The sequence below is a fragment of the Sciurus carolinensis genome, chromosome 3, assembly GCF_902686445.1.
Source record: "Sciurus carolinensis chromosome 3, mSciCar1.2, whole genome shotgun sequence".
Lineage (NCBI taxonomy): Eukaryota > Metazoa > Chordata > Mammalia > Rodentia > Sciuridae > Sciurus > Sciurus carolinensis.
This window is the reverse complement of record NC_062215.1, coordinates 15452360-15479931: the sequence shown is the minus strand read 5'-3', so window position 1 is coordinate 15479931 and position 27572 is coordinate 15452360. Positions and strand designations below refer to the sequence as shown.

Below are 27572 nucleotides of genomic sequence, written 5' to 3'. Positions count from 1 at the left end.
TGCCATAAACTGGGTGGGTTCTATAATAATGTCAATTTATTTCTCACAGTTCTGGCAGCTGGGAAGTCCACGATCATGGTGCTTGCAGATGTGGCATTTTGATGAGGGCTGCACAATTTTCCATTGTCTGAATGTTTCACACTCACCTACTGAAGGACCATTTGTTTGCTTCCAAGTTTTGGCAGTTAGGAATAAAGATGCTGTAAACATTCATGACTTCCTTGATTTTTCATGCACTGTTAGAATGAACATTACTGTGAGGCGTTACAGTGAGATTATTGAGAATACAGATTCTCTGGAACTTACTGGAACTACATTGTCTAGATGTGACTGAATACCAGTTCTAATATTTGTCCATACTGTGGTCTATTACCAGGACTTTTACATTAAATGAGTGAAGGCATGTAAAATTCATAACAGTACACATGGTAAATACACAATAGTATCTTTGTATAGGCATATAAAGATTTTAAAAGTGAAATTATTAGATCAAAAGTATATGTATTTTAAATTTTTATAAATATTATCAGATTCCCACCAAAAATACTAATTTGTGTTCTTACCAATAAACTTTGGTAGTATGCATTTCTCCATAACTAGTACCACTGGTTATTATTATCTAAACATATGATTTAGCTTGAAACAATACTTGAACTCTCTTATGTATGATGAGGAACTGGCCTAATACTGAAAATACTGTGGTCAGACATAGAGTCTGTATTTTCACTATCCACGTGGGGAACAGGGGAAGGAATAGCTTGAAATAAAAGAAGTTGAAAATATGAAGGGGAAGTTCAAACTTGGAAGACATATTGAGAGACTCCAACATGCACAAAGGCATTTAAAAAAGAGAACACACAATACATACCCAAACACACACACACACACACACACACACACACACACACACACATTCATAAAACATAGGGAAATAAACTGCCATGAGTTTAAGAGTAATCAGAAACAACAAAACCAGACCAAAACTGGTGTTAAGGGAAACAATATACAGTTACATTTATAAGATGTGTTATGTATTAGCACATATAAAATGATGTGTTGAAATGCTTAAAGTAAGAAGAATTAAAAAAAGGAAAAAACTGTCAGAATTAAGTGGACTTGAAAAATAACAAATAGAACTTCTAAAAACGAAAACTATAATTAGGATTTGGAATGTTGGAAATGTGCTAACATCATTCAGATAAATAACACATATACTTCAAAATGACACACAGAGGGAGAGTAGAATAATACATATTACATATTTGTATTATGAAAAATGTAATAACTTGCCAGCTGTCCCTGTTTTGTCACTGATTTGTTTGTTTTGTTAAACCCTTCTGGATTTAACTCAACCCAAGAGAAGTGACCAAAAGGAGAATTAATGATTTGCTGGTAGGTTTGAAGAAATTGCTCAGAATGCAGTGCAGAGGAAAGAAATGGACAACATGAATGAGTAAAGAGATAAGGGCCTTTCCATTCTGTAATTAGACACTATTGTTGTCTTGTTGGTGTTTCCTAAGCTCATTTTAATACTTACATGAAATAAATGACTTGAAAATATTTTATAATATTTGGCTCAAGATATAGAAAAATTGAGTAAACCAAAGACCAGTGACTTGAAGCAATAGTGATAAATGGTCAGGTGTGTGCAAGAAGATTCAGTCTTGCTATGCTCTTTGAGTTGAACTCTGTTATGCCTTGTAAAAGTGAGTACTTCTGCTTCCCACTTTAGTTAGTATTGTGTGCCATTATGTCCCACTGACACTGTGTGCTATTGTCATACTACCTAGGAGTTGTCTTTTCTGGGTACCCCCAGTGCATGATGATCAGAATTTTGGTTGGATTTCCTGGTCCAGAGGAAGTGTTACCATTCCTGCTGAACTAAAAAATTTCCCCTTCCCTTCCCACTACAATCTGTTGATACTCCTTACCCGTACTTCTGAAATACTGATAATCTTCCTTATATTTTTGTTCCTGAGCTATCACAGGCACAGTCTATTCTATATTCAGGTTGGTGGAAGGGAACTCATTATTTTCGAGTGTGGCAGTGGGAAGTGTCTAACTTTTCTTTGAGAAGCAGCTAAGGTCCCTATCCTAAGGCACTGTGTATCCCTCCCATGAGTTGGTGATATGTATTGTGTTAAGTATGGACAGTGAGGTTATTCTCTGATCCCACTTGGTGCACTATTGAATAACCTGTGTTTAGTGGTGTCAGTGTTGGTATGCAGGGATGGCTTCCCTCCCTTTCTTTCCCTACCAGTTCTAACTATAATTTGGTTGTACCATATAAGCTGGCAAGTATCCCTCTACATCATTGGGCAGTACTTCTGAAATAGTGTTCAGCGGAGCACTATAGGTATGGACCTTATACAATACTCAGTTAGTGATAACTTCTGCCATTCCTGGAATAGGGAACTCTGCCTTTGAGATTCCCTTATCAGTAGAGTCTGGAGTTCATTTTTTCCCGTTTGCTACTGTATGAGATTATAGATCTCATTTTATACCAATATTCCATCCCCGTTTGGAAGCAGTGTGTCAAGTTATAAGATTATCAGGGCTCAGAATTCAGATATAGTTATAGAAACCAGATGACCTCTACTCTTAGTGGTTTAGGTATGGAGTCTGATTATGTACTACTGCCATTAATGAATACTGAGAGCATAGTGTAAAAGTTACTCTTGCTATCCTTTGATATTCAGTTTAGCACTGGTAAAGAACATGTATGAGTTTCAAAAATCAGTATGTACTTGGAAGTGTACCTCTATACATTCTTCTTTAAATTTTTTGATAATAGTTTACCTTGATGATAAAACTCAAACTTGTTTACTCTGTGTGTGTGTGTGTATATGTATGTGTCTGTTGGTTAATTGTCCTGGAAGAGGGTAATTGGGAAAGGACATTGTCATCGCAACTCATTCTCTCTTTTAATAGAGTCATTACTATATTGGTTTATGTCTTCATTGTGCAAATATTTATTGAGTACCTTTTTTGAGTTGGGGAAAAGATATGAAGATATAAAGATGAGTTTAGTTCTTCCCTTCATAGAGTTGATAGACCAGTGGTGGAGATAGTTAAATAAGTGATTATGATACAGTATCAAGGACTGAGGTATAACGAACTTGGCAGGGATGGTCATGGAAGTGTCCCGGGAGGTGATGTTGAACTGAATTTGAAGGATTAGTAGGATAGACAAAGGTGAGATAATCAAAGAATGTTTGAATGATTTCCATACATCTCTTTATTTTGCTAAAACTCAAAAATAAAAATAATTATATAAATAAGGGTTTGAAGTCTCCTAAAATAACAATTTTTTTTTCATTACTGTCTCATGACTACTTAAGACAGTGCCTAGTATATGATTGCAACCATGTAGATGTTTGCTGAGTGAATAAGTGGATGCATGCTCCTTTTATTTTTTAAAAAAATGTGCCTCATGTTGATTCATGTTGAAACTTATCTATATTTGATGTTTATTATCAGTTATAATGTATGACTTTCCCTTGGCTTTGCCCTTCATTCATTTATTGTTTATTGAGCACTCAGTATGTGCCAGGTAGTGTGCAGTTCCAAGAATGACAATAAACGTGACAAATGGTCCACTGCCTCATGGAGCACTTGTATGTTTAGTGGGCAAATCAAACAGTACTTTGATTATAGTGTTACAAAGTGACAAGAATAAGGTATTAAAGATTTGGTAGTTTTAATTGATAGAGCTAACCTAGCTAATCTAGAGAAAAGTATTTGTGGAAAACACCTGGAATCAGAAAGACAGACTTTTTTGGTTAGAAAAGTTGTATTAGTGAGAGCAAATAAAGAATGATTGAACCACTTGATGATGACAGTTGTTTTTTGGGCTAGAAAATACTAGAGGACAGTTGTTTAGGAATTTGACCTGGAGTGAAATTTGATTGTCTAGCTGATAGAAGACAGAGCAGTGACAATGGGTGAACTATGTGAGAGGGCACTGAGAAAAGGATTTTTATTTTTTAAAGAGGGGAGCATTTTGAAATGTTTATGGAAGGAGCTGTTCAAAATGTTATGCATATTGGCTATTATAGTTGCATTTGTTTCTTATTGCTATCGTAACAAATTGCCACACATTTAGTGGCTTAAAACAACGCAAATGTATATTTTATAGTTCTTAGAATTCTGAAAGCCAGAAGTTTGAAGTTAGTTTTGTAAGGAACTAATACCAAGGTTTTGGCATAGCTGTGTTCCTTCTGGAGGCTTTGGGAGAGAATCTCTTCCTTGCCTTTTTCATCTCCTAGAGGCCATCATCCACAGTCCTTGATTGTGACTCCATCAGTTGATGTCTGCTTTTGTCATCACATCATTCCTTACTCTTCTGCTGCCCTTCTTTATCTTTTAAGGAACATTGTAGTTACATTGGGCCCACCTGGATAAAATCCAGAATAATCTCCCTATTCCAAAGTCATTAACTTAATTACATCTTCAAAGTCCCTTTGCCAGATAAGGTGACACATTCACAAATTCTGGAGATTAGGAAATGGACAACTTTGGGGGAGCTTTTATTGATTTAATAAACTATTCCTTTTGCAGCACTAGGGATTGAACTCAGGGCCTTGTGCATGCTATGCAAGTGCTTTACCACTGAGTTATACATCCCTATTCCCTAGAATGGAAATGTTTAAGGAAATACCTGATTATCAGAATAATGCAAAAGTTCTTAATGGTTAATTTCATTATGTTAATTATGTAAATATGTATTTATGGAATATTAGGCTTTTTTTTGAACAACAGGATCAGATAAGGGCTTTAAATATGTAGGAGTGAAAAATGAAAATTGTGCACTAATAACATAGTTAAAGAAGGCATTGAAATAAGATATTGAGTCTCTACCCTTGGTGAACCATTAATAAGTCAGTGCTTCTCCTGGGTGGTTTAGAGCAGGTGTTACAAACATAAAAGCTTAGGAGCCATCAGATAATGTAATGTCACAATCAGGTAAAACAATTAGAAATGATTGGAAATGATTTTGTTTTATTTCATTTATGCATTTCAGTTACTTTTTAATAAAATGTTTTAGGAGCAGCAAAGAAAAAAAATATTTGTACCTCTTCAAAAAGTGATCATTAGTGTAAATAATTTATTACATGCTTTACAATTTTTTATATCTATTAACTTTAGAGTGTCATCTTTTAAATTTTTATATGAGTTTTTTGTCCTTTTTGACTCCTAGCCATTAAATTTTCAATGATAATTTATTTTAATAATCTGTTATTTTATATTTTGTCCTTTTGAAACTTTTAACAACATAAATATAAGTATTGTATATAAATATTAGGATCTGAGTCAGATAAGTTTGAATAGAATTTTCTTGATTTTCCTCCAGGTGAAACTTTGAGCCATGTCTAGAATTCTCATGCCTTTTCCTGACTGTCCCTAGTGTTCATTCACCCTGTGTATCACATTGTTCCAGTTGATTCAGAACCTTTTTTTGGGGGGGGGTTCGCTGAAACTTATTTACATCTTGTCCTTTCCTTTTTATTCATATTCTTTTTTTTTTTTTTTTTGTGCTGGGGATTGAACTGGAGCCTTTTACACATTGGAGAAGCACTCTACCACTGAGCCACAACCCCATCCCCGCTAGATTAATATTCTGATTATTGAAGACTTTGTTCATTTCCTTTATTTGTTTAAGCTATATTGAGAGCCTCCCGTGAACTATGCATTGAGAATAGAAAGATATATAAGACCAGGTTTCTCTAAAAGGGATCTGATGTGGACAGTAACATACAAAAGAAATATAATTGATAAATTCAATAAATATTTTTTAGCACCTCCTGTGTACTAGACCTTATCTCTAGTTACAGAGATGCAACAGTGAATTAGACAAGCAACTTCCATGCCATCTGGGAGCTTATATTTAGTGGGGGAACTGATAATGAGCAGAAAGACATATATATCATTTATATAAAGTTTAAGTTTTGATGAAAAATGAGCATAAGAGATGGGTGAAGTTTTGTAGCATAAATCATACTACAAAGTTGTCTCCTCCTGAGTTAAGGATTACTGATCTTTTGTACCTCTTTATTAATCAGTCATTAATAATTATTAATTAAAGGCTGGGAGCCTTTCCAGTGTTAGTTTAGGAAGACATGAAACTCCTGGGCAAGGTGATTCCAGTCAGCAGAGGGCATTTCTCTGGAGAAGGTGGGAGCACCTCTAAATCATTAACAACTCAGTCACTTAAATTGTGAATAATTTTCATTAGCACATATATAGCCTACTTTGAGCCTAGTGGTAATTTTTCTGTAATTACTTTTAACATAGCTGCCTTATCTCCATCTATCAATCTGTCTTATTTTTTGAGGCACTTTGAAGTAAATTGCAGACATGGGTATACTTACCCTATATATTTAAGCATGAATACCATTAAGGAGAATTCACTGTTTGCTTGCTTTGTTCTTTTGAAGTAAAATTTATATAAAATATGATGCATAAATCAGTTGTAAACATTTGCTGAGTTTTGACAAATATATACTCTTGTATATCCCAAATTCCATCAAGATACATCCTGGAAAGTTTGCTCATGCCCTTTCGTAGTCCTTTTATTGACCTCCAAGAGACAATCATAATTTTTATTTTTCCTACTGTAAATTAATCTATTCTTGAGCTTGTTATAAGTAAAATAATTCAATGCATTCACTTTTATGTAAGGGTTCTTTTACTTAACATTTATATATATATATGTATACACTTTATATATAATATATGTATATATACATAAAGAGATACCTTATATATAAATATAATAAAACTACACATATATATGTATAATTTTAACCATATTGAACTTTCCAATCCATGAACATTATATGTCTCCACTTATTTAGGTTGTCTTTAATGTTTTTTTCAGCAACATTGTATAGTTTTCATTGTCTGCCAAGAATTTAATAAAAAGTTTTGGATATCCATGTACCTGAGTCATATTTTGGTGTGCAGTTTTCTTATGTGTTAGGTTTGGAGAGTAATACCATATTGCTCTCATAAAATGTTTTGTGAAGATTTACTTTCCTTTTCTTTTCTTATGTTTATAAGATTGGTATTTGTTCCTTGACAGCTTAATAGAATTCATTAATGAAACAATCTGACCCTATAGTTTTCTTTGTAGGAAGAGTGTTTGATAAATTCAATTTCTTTAATAGAGATAGAGCTATTCCAGGTTTTCTGTTCAAACTCACATGGCAAGTTGTAGTTTTCAAAGAAATCATTCTTTTCATATAAAATGTTAAATTTGGTATAAAGTTGTTAATAAGGATCCATTTTTTAGACCCTTAAGAATCTGAAATGGTGTTTCCTATTTCATTTTTGATATTAGTAATTTATTTTTTTCTCAGTCAACCTTGCTAAGGATTTGGCAGTTTCATTGCTTTTCTAATTTGCATTTGTTTTCTACTTCATTAATTTCTGCTCTTTTCTCTTTTCCTTTCTTTGGATTTGATTTACTGTTTGTTTTTGAGAGAGAAGCTTAGATATTGAGTATTGTTCCTCACTTCTAATACATACATTTAAGGTATAAATTCCTTTACTATTACTGCTTTAGTTCTTTCCTATATTTCTGTAAGTTATATTTTCATTATCATTCATTGCAAATATTTTTAAATTTTCATTGTGATTTATTTAATTTTTTTCAACTCATGGATTATTTAGAAGTACATCACTGACCAATCCATATGGGATTTTCAGATTTAAAAAAATATATATATATATTCTCTTTTAGCTTTGTTGCATTGTGGTCAGAAAATATACTAGGAAAGACTTCAGTCCTTTGAAATTTATTGAGACTTGCTTTTTGACACAAAATATGGTCCATTTTGGTATGTATTTTGTGTTTAGTTGGTATATTCTGTTTTTATTTGGAAGAGAATTTTATATATGTATGTGCATATATAGTTAATTTTTTAGTTCAAATCCTCTATATTTTGTATTTTCCCAGCTTAACCCTGTAGCTGTTTACAAAGGTGTATGATTATTGATGTGTCTATCGTCTTTTTAGTGTTGTATACTTTTACTTTGTTTGTTTGTGTTTATTTATTAATGGTACTGGGGGGTTGAACCCAGGGTGCTCTACTGAACTACATTCCCAGACCTTTTTATTTTTTATTTCGAGACAGGGTCTTGCTAAGTTTCCAAAGCTGACCTTAAACTTGCAATCCTCCTGTCTCAACCTGAGTCGGTGGGATTATAGGTGTGCACGACTGTGCTGGCTGTACTTTCACTTTGTGTATTTTAAAACTTTGTTAGTTTGTTGTTGTAATTTTGTTACTTTGAGCAGATTTAGGATTATGGTATGGAACCCCAGGTCTTGTGCATACTAGGCAAACTCGGTTACCTTACAATCATTTTACTTCAGTGATCCTTTTTTAATCTTAAGTCTGTTTTGCCTGGAATTGGTATAGCTACAGCAGCTTCCTTTTAGTCGTCCTTTGCATGATATATTTTTTCCATCATTTTACATTTAGTCCCTCTGTGTCTACATATGGTCTTTTATTATGTTTAACATAATAATGGATGTAATTTGAGTTCAAATTTTCATCTTACTCTTTGTTTTGTATTTTGTCCACTTGTACTATGATACTTTTTCTTTAATGTGTTACCTTTTTTGGTTGTCAGATATTTTTAATTATTCTTTTTTTCTCTTCAATTAATTTTAACAGACATTAGAGATTACTGCATGAGTTTTGGAATTACAGAAATCTAATCAAAATTATTCTGCTATTATTAGACAAAAGCTATTTTAGAAATTTTAATATCATTTATTCTACTTCTGTCTTTTAGGTTGTTGTCACTATTTTATGTCTACATGTTTTTAAATTATGAAGCTATCTATGTAACTTTTTTACTATTGTGTTCATGTGTATATACTAACATATGACTCTTGTATTTTTATGCTTTTTTTAAAGTATCATTACTTCTGTTTGAAGAACAACTTCTAGTGTTCATTTTAGTTAGTAATTATTTGGTTTTGCTTCTCTGAAATTATCTTTCCTTCATTTTCATTCTTCAAAGATATCTTTATCCAAGAGTATATTTCTGATAGCACCTATTTTCTTTCAGAATTTTAAAGACATAGTCCCATTGTCTTCTGCTTTTCATCATTTTTGTTGAAAGTCATCTGTCAGTGTGTTAATTGCTGCTATTCAAATATTTTTCTAATTTTCTCACTCTTCTCAAAATATCAATTATATGTATGCTAGAACTTTTCAGTAGGTTTCATATGCTTTGGCTTGCATATTATCCATTGACTCATGTTCTACTTCATGTTTGCTCTGCTCAGTCTACTGGACATACCATGTATTGATATTTTGGAAAATTTTGGAAAATTTTGCTATGAAGAAAATTTTGGAAAATTTTGCTGTGAAGAAGAGCAAGGATATAGGAGCAGTAATTGGACCATGGAAAATATAGATGTGGGCTTTATTTTTGAACAGGACACACTAGCATATGTTGAAATATGATGTTCAGTAAGGACAAGTGTTAAAGTTGCGTGAGAAAGAAAAGGAAGACAACTTTTTGATAAAAATCCTTGAGATGATAATGCAGAGCAGTTGAAATTTTTTCTTTCATAGGAGAAACACATAGAGAGAATTAATGTACATCTGTAGTCTTGTGAGATAGAATTCTGGCTTGTCAGTGGAAAATTTGCAAGTGATATGTAGAGAAGAAAGAGAGAAAAGTGGGGGTGGGGAGAGACAGACATACATGTGGGAAAATTGTTTCAGAAATGAAGAATCCAGTAAAAGACCATATTTGTAGCCACCCATTTATGTTTTCTGTTTCTGTATATCTTCAGTGATAATCCACCTTTATTTCTAGTGTACTCAAAGTATTATAGTATATTATCATACTTTAAGTTAAAGTTTTTGGTATGTTACCCAGGCTAGCCCCAAACTCCTGGACTCAGGTGATCTTCCTATTTTACCCTCCTGAGTAACTGGAACTATAAGCACGTGCCACTGCTCCCAGTCTTAGTACACTTCAAAGGAACTGCATATTTAAATGTTTAGTAGGGTTTTTTTGGTCAGTTTTTTCATGATATGGATACAATTTTGTACTATATATTTAAACATAGTTAATTGTATATATGCATTTAAAAATTAATTCTTACAAATATTTTGAATAGAAAATTAAGTCTTTTAGAACATATTGTCCCATGTTTTCTTTTACAGTTTCATACTAGAACAGTACAACCATGTTTCGGAATAGTCTCAAGATGCTTCTTACTGGCGGGAAATCAAGTCGCAAAAACAGGTCAAGTGGTAAGTGACTGTGTTACGTTGATTCTGTTTGATATTTTAGAAATACTTTTTTTAGGGATCTGAATTAATGCTGTAAAACTTAATATATTTGTTTAATAAATGCTTTAATTTAGAGAAAAATTATCATACTCTATTAAAAGGAACACATGACTATCAAACAATCTCAGATAAAGGAAAAGTTTGTGATGAAAAAAATATTTTTAATATACGAAAGAGTAATGTTTCTACTTATCTGTTTATTAAAACCCTTCTAGACCTAAATTTATATTTTGAATTAATATGTGAAATTATTGCAGTCCTCGGCACTCTTTGGGAAGAGAAACTCTAAAAATAGGAACTGTCCTCAAAGATTTATACAGAAAGTAAAATATAAGTTGTGTATATTTATACCTATTAAAATAAAGTTTATGAAGGTATTTTTGTTTCCATTTTGTTTTTAAAGAATGAAGGCATATGTCAGACATTTAAAGTAAATAAAACTTTTGGGAGAGAATATTGAAGAGAAATGTATTAGAATTTTTTTGTTAATGGATGGTAGACTTACTGCATTCATTATAATGTTTTTAACCCCCCCCAATTTTTCTACACTTTATGAGTTTACATTGATGGTATATTTATTCTCATTTATTTCAAAATGTGTTTGTAATTCACATTGTGATTTCTTCCTGACCCTTTGATATTTTACAGTGTACTCATAAATTTCCAAACATTTGATGATTTCCTATTTACATTATATGGAAAAATTTCTGTATATCATACCAACTAAAAGAAAACTCTTTTTTTCCTTTACTAACATCAACACTTCTGGGCACCAAAGTCGTGGACTTTTCCCTCCACAACAATTCAAATTCAGTTCAGTTCTCTAACAGACACTGGCTGAATTTTACAATTCAATTAAGTTCTAAAGCTATCTACCTGGAGTTAGCACAGACCCCATAAGTTACAGGCTTAGTCCCACAAGCTGTCCCCTACAACAGATGCTGGTTCCAAGTGGTAGGTCTCCAACTTGCCTCACAACTTCTGTCTCATTTGGCTAGAAATCTAAGGTTTCCATGACACATTTCTCAAGTTCAGTTATTTGCTCAAACTGCTTTCAGAACTCAGGAAAATAGTGTGCTTACAAGATTACTGGTTTATTATAAAAAAATACAGCACAAGAGCAATCAGATGGAAGAGGTGGGTAGAGCAAAGTATTGGGTTGGGGGAGACATTGAATTTCCATGCTCTTTTTGGGTGTACCACCCGTCCAGCACCTGCTTGATTTCACCAAACCAGAAGCCCTCTGAACCTCATCCCTTTTGGTTTTTATGTAGTCTTCATTATAGAGATGTGATTAATTAAGTTGAACTCCTCTCCCCTGCCTAAAAGTTAGAGGGTAAAGCTGAAAGTGCCAGTCCTCTAATCACATAGTTGGTTTTCCTCATAATCAGTCCCAATTTTAAGACTACCCAAGAGCATCCAGTCACAATTTTGTTAGCATATAAACAAGAACATAAACAACAAAACCCACTCATCACTTTGGAAATTCCAAAGGTTTTAGAACTGTGTGCTAGGAAATGGGGCAGAAATAAAATAAAATATATTTCTTACTATGTCACACTTATTGGATTCTAGCTTAATTGTAGTATTATCTGAGAGTCTATTTTGTATTATTTCGTGCTTTTGGTATTTATTGAGATTTGCTATGCAGTTCATTATATGGTGGATTTTGGTAAGCATTATGGATTTGTCTGAAAATAATGTGGGTCCTATGGTTATTGGATTCAGTATAGGTTAATTTTGTTAATTGTGACCCTGAAATATTTCATATCCTTACTTTTTTTCCTGTTTTGGTACTGAAGTTTGAACCTAGGGCCTGGCACATGCTAGGCAAGTTACATACTCAACCCTTTTTATTTTTTTGAGACATGATTTCACTGAATTGCCCAGACTGTCATCAAACTCATGATCCTCCTACTTCAGCCTCCTGAGTAACTTGGATTACAGGTGTGTGCCATCACACCCAACTAATTTTTTAAAAAATTATTTACCGAGAAAGCTGTATTAAAATACCACCAATCCCCCTTCCCTGCCTTGAGTGTAGAGGGTAAAACTGAAAGTTCCAGCCTCCTAATCACATGGTTGGTTTCCCTGGTAACCAGCTCCAATTTTAAGGCTACCCACGAGCCTTAAATTGTGATTATGGATTTGCTTATTTCTCCTAGTTCCTTACAGTTTTTGCTTTATATATTTAGAAGCAATCTTATCAGGTACATTAAAATTTAGGATTGTTATGTAGTGAATTGACTGACTTACTATTAAGAAATGTTCCTCTATTTCTAGTAATTCCTTTTATTTGAAAGTTGCCCTTGTGTAATATTAATGTAGCTACTCCAGCTTTCTTTTGATCAGAGTTTGCAAGAGATGATATGTTTCATTCTTTTCTTTCAGTATTTCTGTATGATTATGCTGTTGAAAGCAAATAGTTGAATTTTTTCCTTATTATTCATTTTGATAAGTTTTTTCTCAATAAAGAAGACTTTGGTACATCCCTCAGTTTTTAGATATAATTACCTTGCTTTGTGTCAGAAGAACATCTTTGGAATTTCCTTTAGTGAGGAATCTTATGGCACCTTTACTTTGCTTTGTTATTTTTGCAAAGTGTCTTTTTCTTCCATTTATGAAGATGATTTTCCTTGGGTATAAAACTAGATTGGCAGTTCTTTTTCTTTTAGCACTTCAAAAATGTTTTTCTATTGACTTAATTGTTTCTGAAGAGAAATCAGTCATAATTCTCCTTGTTTTTTCTTGGAGCAGTATAAGCTTTTTTGTGGGAGAGGTGTATAGTTGGCATCTAGCAGCTTAAAATCCGCACCCCCCCATTTCTTGGTTTTCAGCATTTGACTATGGTATACTTAGGTGTATGATATTCTTTCTGTTATCATTTGGATTTTAGTGGACTTCTTGAGTCTATGTGTTGGTTTCTTTCTTCAGCTGTGGGAAATCTTAACCACAATCTCTTACAGTATTTCTTCTGTCCTTCTTTTACCACTTTTTGTGGGACTCTAGTTTATATGTTAGATTATTTGGTATTATCTTCCCTCATGTCTCTTAAAGTATGTTCTTTTTCTTTTCTCTTCTTAAATTTGTTTTTTAGTATTTTTTCTTTTGGTTAAATGTGTACTGGCCTGTCTTGAAGTTTACTGATAGTTTGGTTTACTCTGTTCCATCACAGATTCTAAGATTAGTCAATGCATTCTTAATTTTAGATAGTGTTTTGTAGTTCTAGAATATTAATTTTGTTCTTTAAAAAATTCCATTTTTTTGTTGAAATTTTTTCATTTATTTTTATATCTTTACCTTTTATTTTTAACTTATTCATAATGTGTAATAATACTAGTTTAATTGTTGATGTTTTTGCTGATCCCCATATCTAGATTATTTGTGCATCTTAATCACTTTACCACTTGATTATTGATAACATATTCCTGTTTTTTTTCCACGTCTCAATATTTTTCTGTTATTTAATAGACATTGTATTAAAAAAAGAGAAACAACTGTAGAGGCTGGAGTAAATAATACATTTTCCTAGAGAGGGAGAAAGCATTTTCCTATGTGAGGCATCTGTGATCAGAGTCTGATCATTTGTATTTGATGAGATGCCATATTGGATGATGTCTAGAGAGAGGTCTGTTCTGTGTGACTGTTGGGCCTCTCCCTTTAGCAGGATTTTAGTATCTAAGCACCATCTGATTATGGAACTTTTACTCAACTTTACAGCCAAGCTTCCAGTTTCTTGAATTATTGCCACCATGTATTTAGGAATGGTCTTGTGTTGCTAATCAGTGAGTGGGAAAGCCTAACTTTGAATTTAAGATTCCTTCACCTTCTATACAGGGGTTGGCAATCATGGCCTGTAGGCTAAAATGTCTGGTTCACGACCTGCTTTTGTTAAAAAAAATGTTTTATTGGACACAGCTGAATTCTTTCATTTGCGTATTGTTGATACCATGTCTACTTACATGCTATAAGAACAAAGTTCTATAGCTACAACAGAGACTAAAATATTTGTTCTGGTCCATTACAGAAAAAGTTTGATGACCCTTATTCATCAAGCCACTTTACATAGTTATTACAAGTTTACCGATTTCTCTTTATCTCGCTGGACTATCTGCCTATGTAGATCCATCTTCCTCTTACTTAGACTTAGTAAATGGCCGTAGTGATCTTAAACTAAATCAGATTGTAAATCCTCATCTTAGAACCCTACAATAGATTTCAGTAGGTCTTAGAATAAAGTTCAGAGTCTCTCACTAAGTTTACTGAGTCCTTGATAATATGAATGCTACCTTCCTTTTTTAAAAATAAAACAAAACAAAACACACACACACAAAAACTAATGGTCTTTCTTCTCACCCTTTTCCATCACAAACTCTTATCACCCCTTTTACCCTTATAATACGTATCGCTTTTTTGAGTAATTTTATGTTGTTTGCTTGATTTTGTTTTTTGTCTTTTCTAAACCCTGTAAACTCACTGTCTGGATGTTCCCAGTATCTAGAATGTTGTCTGGAAATTCTTAGGAGTTCAATAAATGCTTGTTGAATTGATGAATAAATATATTTTTTTCTGACCTACTTTCACTTGCATTTGCCCCCATCCTGCTGCCATATTAATTTTCCTTAGACACTTAGATTAACATACCTGACCTGATAACTTCCCTAGCCTTATTCTCGATAACTGTTATTCTGAAACTTTCTACTTTATCAGTCATTTTAATACTTTATGTTTTCTGTATACCTTTGATCATGACATTGACCCTACTTGCAATAAACTTGCCATTTCTTCTTCTTCTTTTTTTTTATTAAATACACCACTTTATTTATTTATTTGGGTGTCAGGGATTGAACCCAGGGGTGCTTAACCACTGAGCCACATCCCCAGCCCTTTTTATATTTTATGTAGAGACAGGGTCTCATTAAGTTGCTGAGGGCCTCGCCAAGTTGCTGAGGCTGGCTTTGAACTCGTGATCCTCCTGCCTCAGCCTCCTGAGTTGCTGGGATTACAGGCATGCACTACCACACCTGGTTTGCCACTTATTCTTGAGTTCTACTCAGTTATCAAAATCTAGTTTTTATTTCACTTTGGCTCATAGTGCTCATTATTTTTCCTATCCTACTTTGTGCTTATTACCTGTATTTCTAATATGAAACTTAATAATATAATGCCATGTATTATTTATGTTTTTTCTAGAAATGCTTAGTATAGTTTAACTATCCTAAGGGTAAAGAATGCCATGATAGTTATATTTATATATCTATATCTATTTCATTGAGAGAGAATATAATAGATCATGTAGTTAAACTTGTCTTCAATGAGGTGTGTGTGGAGTTAACTTACATTTCTATGTGTTCCGTTTCACAAAGAAAAATGAGTTTCATATGTTACCTCATTTAATCTGTATAGCACATACCACTCCATTTCATAGGGAGAGACAAAAAGTCTTGCTCAAGATTATACAGCTGAAGGAATAGCTCAGTGATGGAGTATGTGCTTAGCATGTGTGCAGCCTTGGTTCAATCCTAAGCACCACCAAAAAAAAAAAAAAAAAGGTATAGAAACCATGGAATTCTCATTTTACAGGTATTATACTTACACTAATTCAGTTGAGTGGAATTAAGATCTAATTGAGATCTGAGAACTTATGTCTTTTCTTTGAAGTGGCAAGTCAGATGTTCAGTTTTGTTGCTCAGGATATGTCAAAGAACTTAGTTGCCAAGAGGACCTTCTGTGGCATGTTTGAGATAAATTTTATTTTTAAAACAATTTTTTTCTCAATTTTGCTCTGACTTTTTTCGTGGAGACATGAAATATATATTTCAGTTATACCTTGTGGTTATGTTGTCTCTAATATAATTTTTTATTTGAAAATCACCCCATGCCTTATGTGTAAACTGATTAACTTTATCATTTCTCCATAGTTTTCCTAATTACTAACTATATGTTGATATAGTTGATAATGATCTTTAAAAATTTTTCATGCAATAGAATGTCTCATTCTTTTTTCTTGCCCTTACATTCTTGCAATGTATACTGAAAATGTTAGATATTCTCAATTACAACAGCACATAAGAATGTTAAAATTGGGGAAATGAAGTTTGATAATGCCTCATTTCTAGTAATGGATGACTTCTTCATTTTTACTGGCTTGAGGTAGCGTATTTGGGAGTTGAAACGATTGAGGGGGCCCGCAAGTAGGAATGTAACGATAAATAGCAAAGGCTATAGTGAAGAATTTTGGCAATGAGGTACCAAATATAGACTTCACGTAAGAGACCACTGTAAGTTGATTTGGAGGAGCCCAAGTCTTTCCATGATTCTATAATATCTGTTCCCAGTCACCTTTGACTTCATTTTATATAACTCTACATTTTCTAATTTTAATTTTTTATTTTTGAGGTATTGGGGATTGAACCCAGGGTCTTGTGCATGCGAGGCAAGTACTCTGCCACTGAATTACATTCCAAGTTCTTTTGAATTTTATTTTGAGACGGGGTCTTGGTAAGTTTCCCAGGCTGGTCTTAAACTTGTGAGCCTCCTGCCTAAGCCTCCCAAGTAACTGTGATGATACATGTGTGACATAATGCCTGGCTTACCTTTTGATCTTTGTTCACCCATTTTCAGCCACATTAACTTCTGCTTTAGGGCTTTTATGCTTGCTGTTCCTTAATGCCTAGAATGTTAGTTAGCTTCCTTATTTCATCAGGGTGGTTACTCACATGTCACCTTCTCTGTGAGATCTTTCTTGGCCACCTGATCAAAGATTCTAACTCCTTTATGTCCCCCTTTAATTTTCCTCCCTCCTTTTAATTTTGCATCTATAGCAGTTATCACTTTTTATCATCTTATATCTTGTTTTTCTGTTCTATTATCTGTCTTTCCTACTGAAATGTAAGTTTTATGAGCATTTTATTCTGTTTTCCACTACTATAACTTTAGCTCCTGTCTGGCATATATCAAGTGCTCAGTAATATTTTTTATGAATAAATAACATTTTAGGGAAGATCACTTTGGCATTAATATGTAGAATGTATTGCAACCAGGTGTGGTGGTTCACACTTGCAGTTCTAGCTACCTGAGAGGCTGAGGCAGGAGAATTGCTTGAGCCTAGAAGTTTGAGGCCACCCTTGGCTACTTAGCAAGACCCCATCTGAGGGGAGAGAAGGAAGGAAAGGTGAAGACAGGGAGGGAAGGATGAAAGAAGGAAGTATAGGAAGGAGATGCTAATCAAGAGATGATGAAAAAAATCTAAAGAAGTGACATCAGGAATACAGACAGGAATATAAGGAAGACACCTTTTGAAGTAGAATAGATGGAATTTGGTTACTAGAGTAACTGGGAAGGGAAAAGAACAAGAGGAAATAATTTGTTCTGAAGTTTGTGGTTAGAGAGATAGGCTAATTGGTACATTGCCCTGTTTCAGCCCTATTAGATAAATGATGATCACATATAGAATGAATAACTGTCCTGAGATAAAATGTTCCCTTTTGCACTCAATTTCATTCTCAAATATAACTCATTTAGCCCCATAGTTTATTTCCATTTTCTGGTTTCCTTTCTGATTTACCCTTATTCCAACATTAGGGTTATGCTTCCTTAGGACTTTCGAACTTACTAGTGTTGTAAGCCCTTTCAATACTGCAGTGCAATATTTTGGCCTAAAGAGTTTTTCACCAATTGTCTATTTTCATAGTTTGATACTTTAAAGGTTTGCTGTTTCCCTTCAAGCTTATGAAGAAGGAAGACAGCGAAAACTAGGTAGGGCTTATGCTGCCAGCACAAGCCCTTTTGTGACTGATTTTTTCCAATTTAAAGGAAGTAAATTTTCATTCTTCTACCTAGTTTCTTGCTATCCTCAACTTGTGCAAGGTGTTTGACATTTAACACAGTTAATTTCTTATACTGATTGAAGTTAACTTGATAAAACTACTTTAATAAATTATTAATTCAGGGCTGGGGAGATAGCTCAGTTGGTAGAGTGCTTACCTTGCAAGCACAAGGTCCTGGGTTCAATCCTCAGCACCACAAAAAAAAAAAAAAATTAATTCAAACTTACATATTTTAAACAGCAAAAAATTTTAAGAGGATTAAACCATTTAAGCTTAGTTTAATTTGGGCATTATTGCTGCCAATCGGTTACTTTAAAAATCCAAGCATATATCAGATATGCCATTTATAATCCTATATTCATAAATTTGAGAGAGTACAATAAACTATTTAAGAAATAGATTCTAGCCATGTGGTGGCACATGCCTGTAATCCTAGTGGCTCGGGAGGCTGGAGCAGGAGGATCATGAGTTCAAAGCCAGCCTCAACAACAGTGAGGTACTAAGTAACTCAGTGAGACCCTGTCGCTTAAAAAAAAAAAAAAAAAAAAAAAAGATTCTGATTAGGGGAATTAAATAATGAGTTAAATATTTAATTTATTCTTAATGCTCTATTTTTCATACCATGTATGTGGATATGAGTAATGCTTGAACCAATTTAAAATAATAAATTATTTCAATACTGTCAAATTTTTTATATGAATATATCTAGGTTTTTGTTTTCTTAGAAAACTTCAAATAAAAAACTCCAGGTCACAAATTTGTGCTTTTGCAAATTTGTGGTGTTCTCCGCCATCTTGTGGCCTCCTCATATATAATTATATAATTATGGAGCTGTTTTCTTTGATGTATGAGAATTTTAATAAAAATGTTTAGCAGTAAAAATTCATACTAATGCAGATTTTTTTTTTTTTTTACCCTGCCAGGGATTGAACCCAGGGCCTTGTGCTTGTCACTCTACCAACTGAGCTATCTCCCCAGCCCATACTAATGCAGATTTAATGATAATGAACCAAGAAGTAGGTGAGATACTAAGAGGAGAAAAAATTATCTTTTAAAAAATTGATATGGTACAACCACCATAGACTTCTTGTCTTCTAGGATCTCTAGAGTGCATTTCTATAGATTGGAAGCATCTTCAGTACAAGTTTTATGCCTCACTTTAAAGAAAGTCAGAAATAAAAAATTCAACCTTTAAAACAGTTTTTATACTTTCCCTCACCCCATTTTCAAGGACTTCTATTCTGGATTCATTTGACTCACTAGAAAAAATAGACCGTCACATCTGCAACCCACTTGTTCCAGGCAAGAGGGTCAAAGAAAGTTCCTGGAGACAGCATGAGAGACATCTGATTTATGGGGAAAAATTTGCAAGAGATCAGCAACTGCTCTCAGATGAGTTTTGTGGCAGTATGCTGAAAAGATAGCACCTCTGTCTCTCAAGGCACTTTGCCATGCAGTGCCTTCTCTCCTCAGGGCCTTTTGTCCAGTTTATCCAGCTGAATGAGTGACATGTCCTTCTCACATTGTCCTCAGTGCCACGCCTGTCCCCACTGAAGAGAGGCATTTTATATGTTAAGCTACAAAAGCCATGGCATTGTCAGCATTAGCCTGTTTGTATGACCAGAATCCCAAGGAGCAGTTGTCTTGGTATACATCCAAGAAAGTAGCTTTCTGCAGATAACACTAACTCCCCCTACTTCCCAGTGCATAAGAGAAAGCCAGTGTCCTTAAAGATAATATGTATCTGAACTTTCCTGCCCAGTCTTGTTTTCACTGTTTCCTTAACTAGTTACTGAGGTCCTCTAATCTCTGCTCTCAGCTGCGACTGTTCATTTAGGAGATAACAGAGGAATCGGGGATGAGAGAAAACGGTGGGACCATATGGGCAGCCAAACTCTGATGGAGTTGGACTGACCCAGAGCTAGCTCAGCATGTTTATTATATAGGTTTCTTCAAAAGGTTGTTTGTGGGAAAGTTTCAGGAAAGCAGGCAATCTGAAGGATGCGGGACTGGTGAGACATTAGGGTCATCTTATCATGCTCTGATCCTCTATTCCTGGGAGTTGGTGTCTGAACTCAAGGTCCTGGGTGATAGTAGCTGCGTGCCTTTGCATGTAGCCTCCTCTGGCTGGCATCACCATAGCAGTTGGGTCATCTCGACCTGCCCCTTTGCACAGGCAGTCCCAGTGCAAGGCCATGATTCAAATCACTGCCCTCCACGGATGGGTTTTTGGAACAGAAAGGGGGAAATTAGGGACATGGCATTTTACTGTCCTCCTTTTCTTTAGGGATGATATATAGGCTAATTTACTTTTTACCAGTTTTAGAGTGATCTGACCTGAAGTCATGATTTTCTTTCATTTGTTTACAAAGTATCTTGCCATCAAAAATCTTGGTTCTTTAGAGGAGTTCCTAAGGGATCTTACTTAGAAAGTAAGTCAATCATGTTTCTAAACTAAGGATGAACAAGCCAGATTTTATTTTTTTCCTTTTATGTTAATTTTTAAATATTTTAGTAAATTGAAGGAACAAGTAGCACTGAAATATCTTCTTTACTTTTAGAATGGGAATTCAAGTTTTGCATATACACAGAAGGCAAAACTTTACTACTATGGGCTCCTGAGAATTAAATTAAGACAGATTAATAGGAGAAAAGCATACACATTTTTACATGCACATGGAAGCCCCCTATCTTATTTAGCTTTTGCACTGCTGTGACTAAAAGACCTGACCAGAACAATTGTAGAGGAGGGCCCACAGTTTCAGAGGTCTCAGTCCATAGACAGCCAGTTCCTTATCTCAGGGATAGAGGTGAGGCAGAGCATTGTGGTGAACAATGTGGCAGAGGGAAGTGACTCACATGATGATCAGAAAGCAGAGAGGAACTCCTTTGGCCAGATACAAAATTGGCATGCCCCACAATGACTCACCTCCCCCCCAGCCACACCCTACCTGCCTTCAGTTACCACTCAGTTAATCCCATCAGGGGATTAATCCACTGGGCTAAGGCTCTCTTAACCTAATCATTTCTTCTCTAAACCTTCTTGCATTGTCTCACACATGAGGTTTTGGGGGATACCTCACATCAAAACCATCACACCCCCATAGGAAAATAAAAACCCAGAGAACCAATTAGATCTGAACACATTATAAGTTGGATGAAAAATAGTCAGTTATTGACTGACAGGAGAAAGGGGCTTGGGCTAGGGCAGTTATTCATGGAGAAGTAAGTAGGAGGACAAGGATTAGTTTAATGAGGTTTGTTTATTCAGATTTCCTTTGGCTATAACTTCTCATCTCTAATGATAAGAAAATTACTTTTTTCCTGGTATAGTGATGGTATCTTTCTAATGGAGTTGAGTCTCCTCTTTTCAGATATAAAAAGGAAGGTCAGAGTGCCATTCTAGCATCTGTTATTTTTTAAGTGCTTTTAACTCAAAATAATCCTTATGCCAAAGTTGCCTTTTGGTAACAACATTATTCATTTTACTTATGAAATATCTTTTGTAAAATTATTTCATGTAGTCAGTAGGTTATATCATCAGTGAGGTAACATTGATAAAATAGTATAAACAACTAACAGTATTTCTATAAAATAATTTTATCATCTTTGCATGAGTCTAATACTGAAATATTCTTTACTTATGTTTATGAAGATTTAAACCTGGAAAATACTTTGTTCAGCTTTTCTTAGAGTTTATTTAAATTCAACATATGTTTATTAAATGCTTATCATGCACTAGTTTAAACTCTTTAACCAAAATTATACTCATATATTACAGTCTGCATTAGCTTGAAATATACATAAAATTTGAAAAATTTGTGAGGACTTCTGTTTTGCTTGTTAAAGATTTTGTTTTGGGGGAGCATATGGTTTTGATTAGGAAAGAGTGTGGTAAATAACATTTATTATTACTATAAGACTGTTTAGGCAGTGGTGTCTGCCAGACCAAGAGTGTTACTAATAACAGAGATAGCTCTTGTCTTTTGTATCCTTGATCCATAACAAAATGTTTTCTAATCAATATTTGTCACATGACTTTGGTTTTTGGAAAAAGTCACATTATTCCAATCTCGTTTTGTTACTTTTTAAAAAATTGGATGTAATTCATTTTGAGCTAACTTAGCAACACTTTAGAATAGTGCTGTTCAATAGAACTTTCTGTGATATGTTTTATAAATCTTTATCATCCAATCCTATAAAGGAAATCCAAATCTGATTTAATAATTTCCTTTACAACAGTTGTTTTTAGTGCATATCATATATCAAGAATTATGAAAGAATTGAAGTTCATTGGATTAGACAAAGGGGAATGAAGGGAAGGGAGGGAGGATGGGAATAGGAAAGATAGTAGAATGAATTGGACATAACTCTCCTATTTTCATATATGACTACATGACCAGTGTACCTCCACATTATATACAACCACAAGAATGGGATCCTAATTAGAATAAGTTATACTTTGTGTATGTAAAGTATGTCAAAATACACTCTACTGTCATGTATATCTAAAAAGAACAAATTTTAAAAAATGAAAAAAAATTGTGGTACATGTTGTGGTACTTCCTAGTTGCAGGGAGCTCTAAGTCTATTAATAATGGAGAGAGATTTCTCTTTTATTAGATATTTAAGAAAATATTTATTTTAAAATTTAGAGGGCAGTTATTAAATAAAATGAAAAAAACAATAGAAAAGGAAAATTGGATAAACATTTGAAGTGTTATTTAAAAATGGTAGGAAAAGAGAAAAACAGCCTAGAAATCACAGTGTATTGGAATATATGGGTTATGTCTAAAAGAATACACAAAGACAAAATGTTTACTGTATCACATGAACCGTCAAATATGAGTTTTATATATTGTAACAAACTCCTGTGGAGAGAGATTTCTAAACCAACAGGAACAATACATTTGGAGAAGAGGCAAGGAGGAGAAGAAAATGCAATTGAGTTTTGAAGAATAAAGTAGGTAGGGCTGGGGATAAGGCTCCATGGTAGAGCATTTGCTGGCATGTGTGAGGCTCTGGATTTGATTCCCAGCATCACATAAAAGAAGGGAGGAGGAGGAAAATGAAGGATAAGTAGGAGTTAGGGATACAAATAGAGAAAGCAGCATTTGCCAGTGAATGGAGATACACACTTTATGGTCCTTTCTGGTAATTACAAAAATTCTGTCTATTCCTGGAACTTAGGATGAATTAGAAAGTTAATAAAAAGACTAGATAGTTAATCACTCATCAGTTAATGATGTGTTTTATATGCCATGCTAAAGAATTTGGATTATGCCCTTAATGTGGCAAGGGAGCCATGGCAGGATTTTAAACTGGAAGGAAAAAGATTTTAACATCTAAGTTCAGACTTTCAGATTCCAGATTTATTAAATTTGAAATTTTTAGAGGAAACAAGAACTTCCTGTTAAATTTTCAATTTGATTAGACACTATGTAGTTTCTTCCCTGGTCAATTTATTTGTTGTTGTAGCGGTTGGAATAATTAAAATAGCCAAAGATCCAACTTAAAAAAACTGAGACATTAAGGGAATTTATAAAGTCACACAACTAAAAATTTTAGAAAATTATAGATGAGTGAATTCTAAAGCACAACAGCATCACCGAAGACTGGGTTTCTTTAGTTCTTTCTACTGTGCTATTTTCAGCACATTGGTTGCTGTTTTCAGATTCCTTCTCACATAGCTGCGAGAGGACTGCAACACATTCAGTTTTTACATCCACACACAGTATTGTTTAGTGACTAGTAGATCTGGCCTTTTCTTGGGTATCTTTTTCAGATTAAAGAAAAGTTTTCTGAAAGCCACCCCTCAGCACCCCCATTCAACTCACATCCCTTTGGCCAAATTACCTTTCTTAAACCAATTAATAAAATTGCGGACCTTATTAAGATTTATTTGCTAATCAAGGCTTACTGCCAGGGGTTAGGAAGAGAACTAACCTACTGTGAAGAAATACCTAAAATAAAATGAAGGATCCGTTAATGAAAGAAGGGATTGGATGGGCAACTGGTGGAACCTGCCACATTGTTTTTCTGACCTAGAGTTTTATTTTTTAAATTATCAATCTTTTCCATACCAAGAATTGAAAGGACAAAGCCACATTTACCCAAATATAGGAGAGAGAGGACCTCCTTAAGTTTGTTAATAATATTAATATTTTGTAGACATGTAGGACAGTCATAGTGTAAATCAGTCTGTCTTTCTGGAAGATCATTAAAGACTTGACCTGCAAAGCTGAGGACTGGATCCAAAACCAGAGGATTTTAGCATGACAGGTCCCACATGGGAAACCAACTAGCTGATCATTCCAGAAGACAGATTTCTATTATTATTCTTGACCAGGGTAATTCCTTTCTAGTCTGGAGTAGGAATGGATGGGAGAATTGCTCTTATTTTTTCTTATGAATTATTTTTTTCCCCCCTTTTTGCTGTCACCTTCCATCCTAAACATAGAAGACATGGTTTGGTGAATGTTTAGTGAGAGAAATATAATGCTGAAAAAAGAAAACAAATTTCAGTGTAATGTCTGCATGTTATTTTTTTGCTCCAAAAATTTGTTCTATTACCTCTGGTACTCATATATTCGTAGTCAGTGTAGTTATTACTTTACTCAGGATATTGTGTTAGTTTGCCATTCTACTTTGTTCCTTTCTTGAAAATTGATGATCATATTGCTAGTAAATCAAGTTCCTTCTATTAACCTTCTAACCTCTTCACACTCTAAGGCTAACATAGTATTAAATACTATCTAGACACACTCTCCTCCCTCTTTGTGTTGTCTTTGTATCCCTGATTACTTAATAAGCACGTACTATGGGCCACGTAAACTACCTGGGAAAACAGTTTACTTAGAAATAAAAGACATCATCTTTAGCAAATTATATCACAGCAAAAGTAAACACATACTATTAAATAAAGTGATAAAGTTCTACACCATGTCTACTAGAGTCCAGAGGAAAGGATTCATCCTAGACTGGAAAGAAATGCAATTCTTGGAGGAGTTTTTGTCTATCATTGTACCCATAGAGTAGTTAGCCAGTTCAAGAAATGGGGAAAAGGAAGCCTCAGGCACATTCAGTATAAAAGCATGAAATTGTGGGAGAACTTGACGCATTAAGTGAACTATACTTTTAGTTTTGACTGCCATTTCTTATATTTACTTGCATGTCTATCTCATTCTTTTTTGACCTAACACATTAGTTTCCTGTGCTGTTTAGTTCAAATAATGGAGCATGGCTACCAGTATTTGAGTTTTGTATCTTAACAGTCCAGGAACCCAGAGAGGATTACCAACTCAATTCTGATGCTGATGGATAAATTAACTTTGGCCTAATTTAGATCTGTATTCGCCCTTGGACAAGTCAGTTACATTTTAGATTAGGTTTGAGTAAGGTTAGTAATCATTTCCTCTTGGGTTGAGTTGGGCACCTATCCCAGTGAAAATCAACTGTGGCAGAGCACGAGTAAATGAGTGGATGGTTGGTAAAGGGTTAATTCTCAGAAAGGGATATGTGTGATGTTGGTTAGGTAGAATGACACCTGTCATCTTTAGGAGTTATTGCAGTAGCACCCAAGTGAGATAATGATAGTTTGAATTAAGAGGGTGCCAGTGGGGATGGAGAGATGTCAAAAAAGAATCAACTGAACTTGATATTTTGTCAAGTGTGGGTAAAATGAATAAGGAACTGTAGTCTTATTTTTTCATTCACTCACCAAAAATATTTATTGAGTGCTTGCTAGGTGTTAGATATAGTTAGAACTTCTAGGGATACATCACTGCTATAGATCAAGATTTCTGACATCAATTATACCCCTACCTTAAGCTATTCTCCAACTCTGTGGACACCAACTGCGTGTCCTACAATTCAGTTCTGATACAACCCAGCATTCATGCAGACCCCATCAGTAAAGTCCCACGTGTCTGCCTTCCCCTTTAGATACCAATGGCGAGTCTGGGCCTCTAGTACTTTGGATCTATTATCTACAAATCAGGGGTTCCCATGACCATTTTCTTGGGTTCAATAATTTGTTAAAATGACTCAGACAACTGAGGAAAACACATGTGTTTGCTGCCTTTGAGACTTATCCAAGTTGTTTATTATAAAGGCTATTTCTTTGATAATAACCAGATAAAGTGGTATATAAGATGAGGTCTGACAGGGTACTGTGCACAGGTACTTCTGTCCTTGTGGAGCTGGGGTATGCCATCCTCTCAGCATGTTCATGTGTTCACCAGTATACATTGACTGACCAAGAACTCCATTGATTTGAGTTTTTATGGAGGTGTCATTAGGAAGGCATGATTGATTAAGTCATTGATCATTGGTGTTTGTACTTGATCTCAGTCCTTTCTCCAGTTTTTCCTCCCATCCCCAGATGTTAGGGTGATGGAGCTAAAAGTTCTCTCTAACGACGATTGGTTCTTCTGATAATCAACTCCTTTCCTGAAGGTATCCAGGCTTTTTTAGCCACAAGTCATCTTATTAACAAAGAAAAAGACACTTTTTCTTATCACTCCCTGTGTTAAGTTTCCAAGAGTCCTAATGTTACAGTGCTGGGGCCTTCTTGGAAACAGGTAGTGCGGAGGCCCCCCTTAAGACCCTGATTCCTGTGATCAAGTCAGAAAGATTTCAGACGTCACTCAGAAGGGATAGGAAAGGGGTTAACAGGATAGACACTCTCAAGGGAGTGGGTCCTCACAGAGGAGAAGAACCTCTTCTACCCTCAGGTTTTATTGGGGTCCCAGGGAAGTTTCCAGAAAGTCCACCCAGGTCCCCCTCTTGACTTTTGACTGACAACAGGATGACATTAGACTGAAGTCCCCACTGCCATGACCACTATAGGTCATTTTGGCTCATGCTGAACTGTTCTAATTAGAACCTGTTCTTACAGATTTTATGGTTAGTGGGGATTATCCTTATCTTCTGAGTTCTGGTATCTGGTCTGTGAAAGGGTCACAAAAGTCCCTGCTTCAGGGTAACTTGTGTTCCTCTTGTCAGAATTATTTCAAGCCTGCATTAACAGGCTTGAAATCTTCTCCTGCAGATAACAGGTAGTTTGCTGAGGAATGTAATATATCTTGTCCACTTAAACCAGGTGGTGCTGCAGGTAAATTACTTTTTAAAAGTGAAAGCATGTGGAAGTCAGCACAGTGGGCCCATTTTATAGTATTATTCCATTTTATAGAATTAATCTCATGTTCCTACCACCTATATTTGTCTGCCCCCTATCACTAGAAGATCTTGTGTCTATAATCAGGGAATATTCTAACAGAAGATGCTCCCCTACCAGTCAGGAAATTGCAAGAGTTTTAGAAACTCTGTGTCAGGAATTGATAGGGTAGAGACCATAAATGTATTTATTATGTCATGCTTTCCTAATCATGTAACCCACAGAACATATATTCAAGGAAGA

At 34.6% G+C, this 27572-nt stretch overlaps 1 protein-coding gene across 1 annotated transcript in view; it reads left to right on the top strand.

Moving 5' to 3' along the window:
- Positions 1 to 27572, top strand: part of Tanc2 (tetratricopeptide repeat, ankyrin repeat and coiled-coil containing 2) — a 476564-nt gene that overhangs the window by 52055 nt on the left and 396937 nt on the right. Inside the window, 1 exon segment of the mRNA XM_047542811.1 lies at positions 10194 to 10283. Coding sequence (XP_047398767.1) covers positions 10217 to 10283 — 67 coding nt within the window. The 5' untranslated portion in view covers positions 10194 to 10216.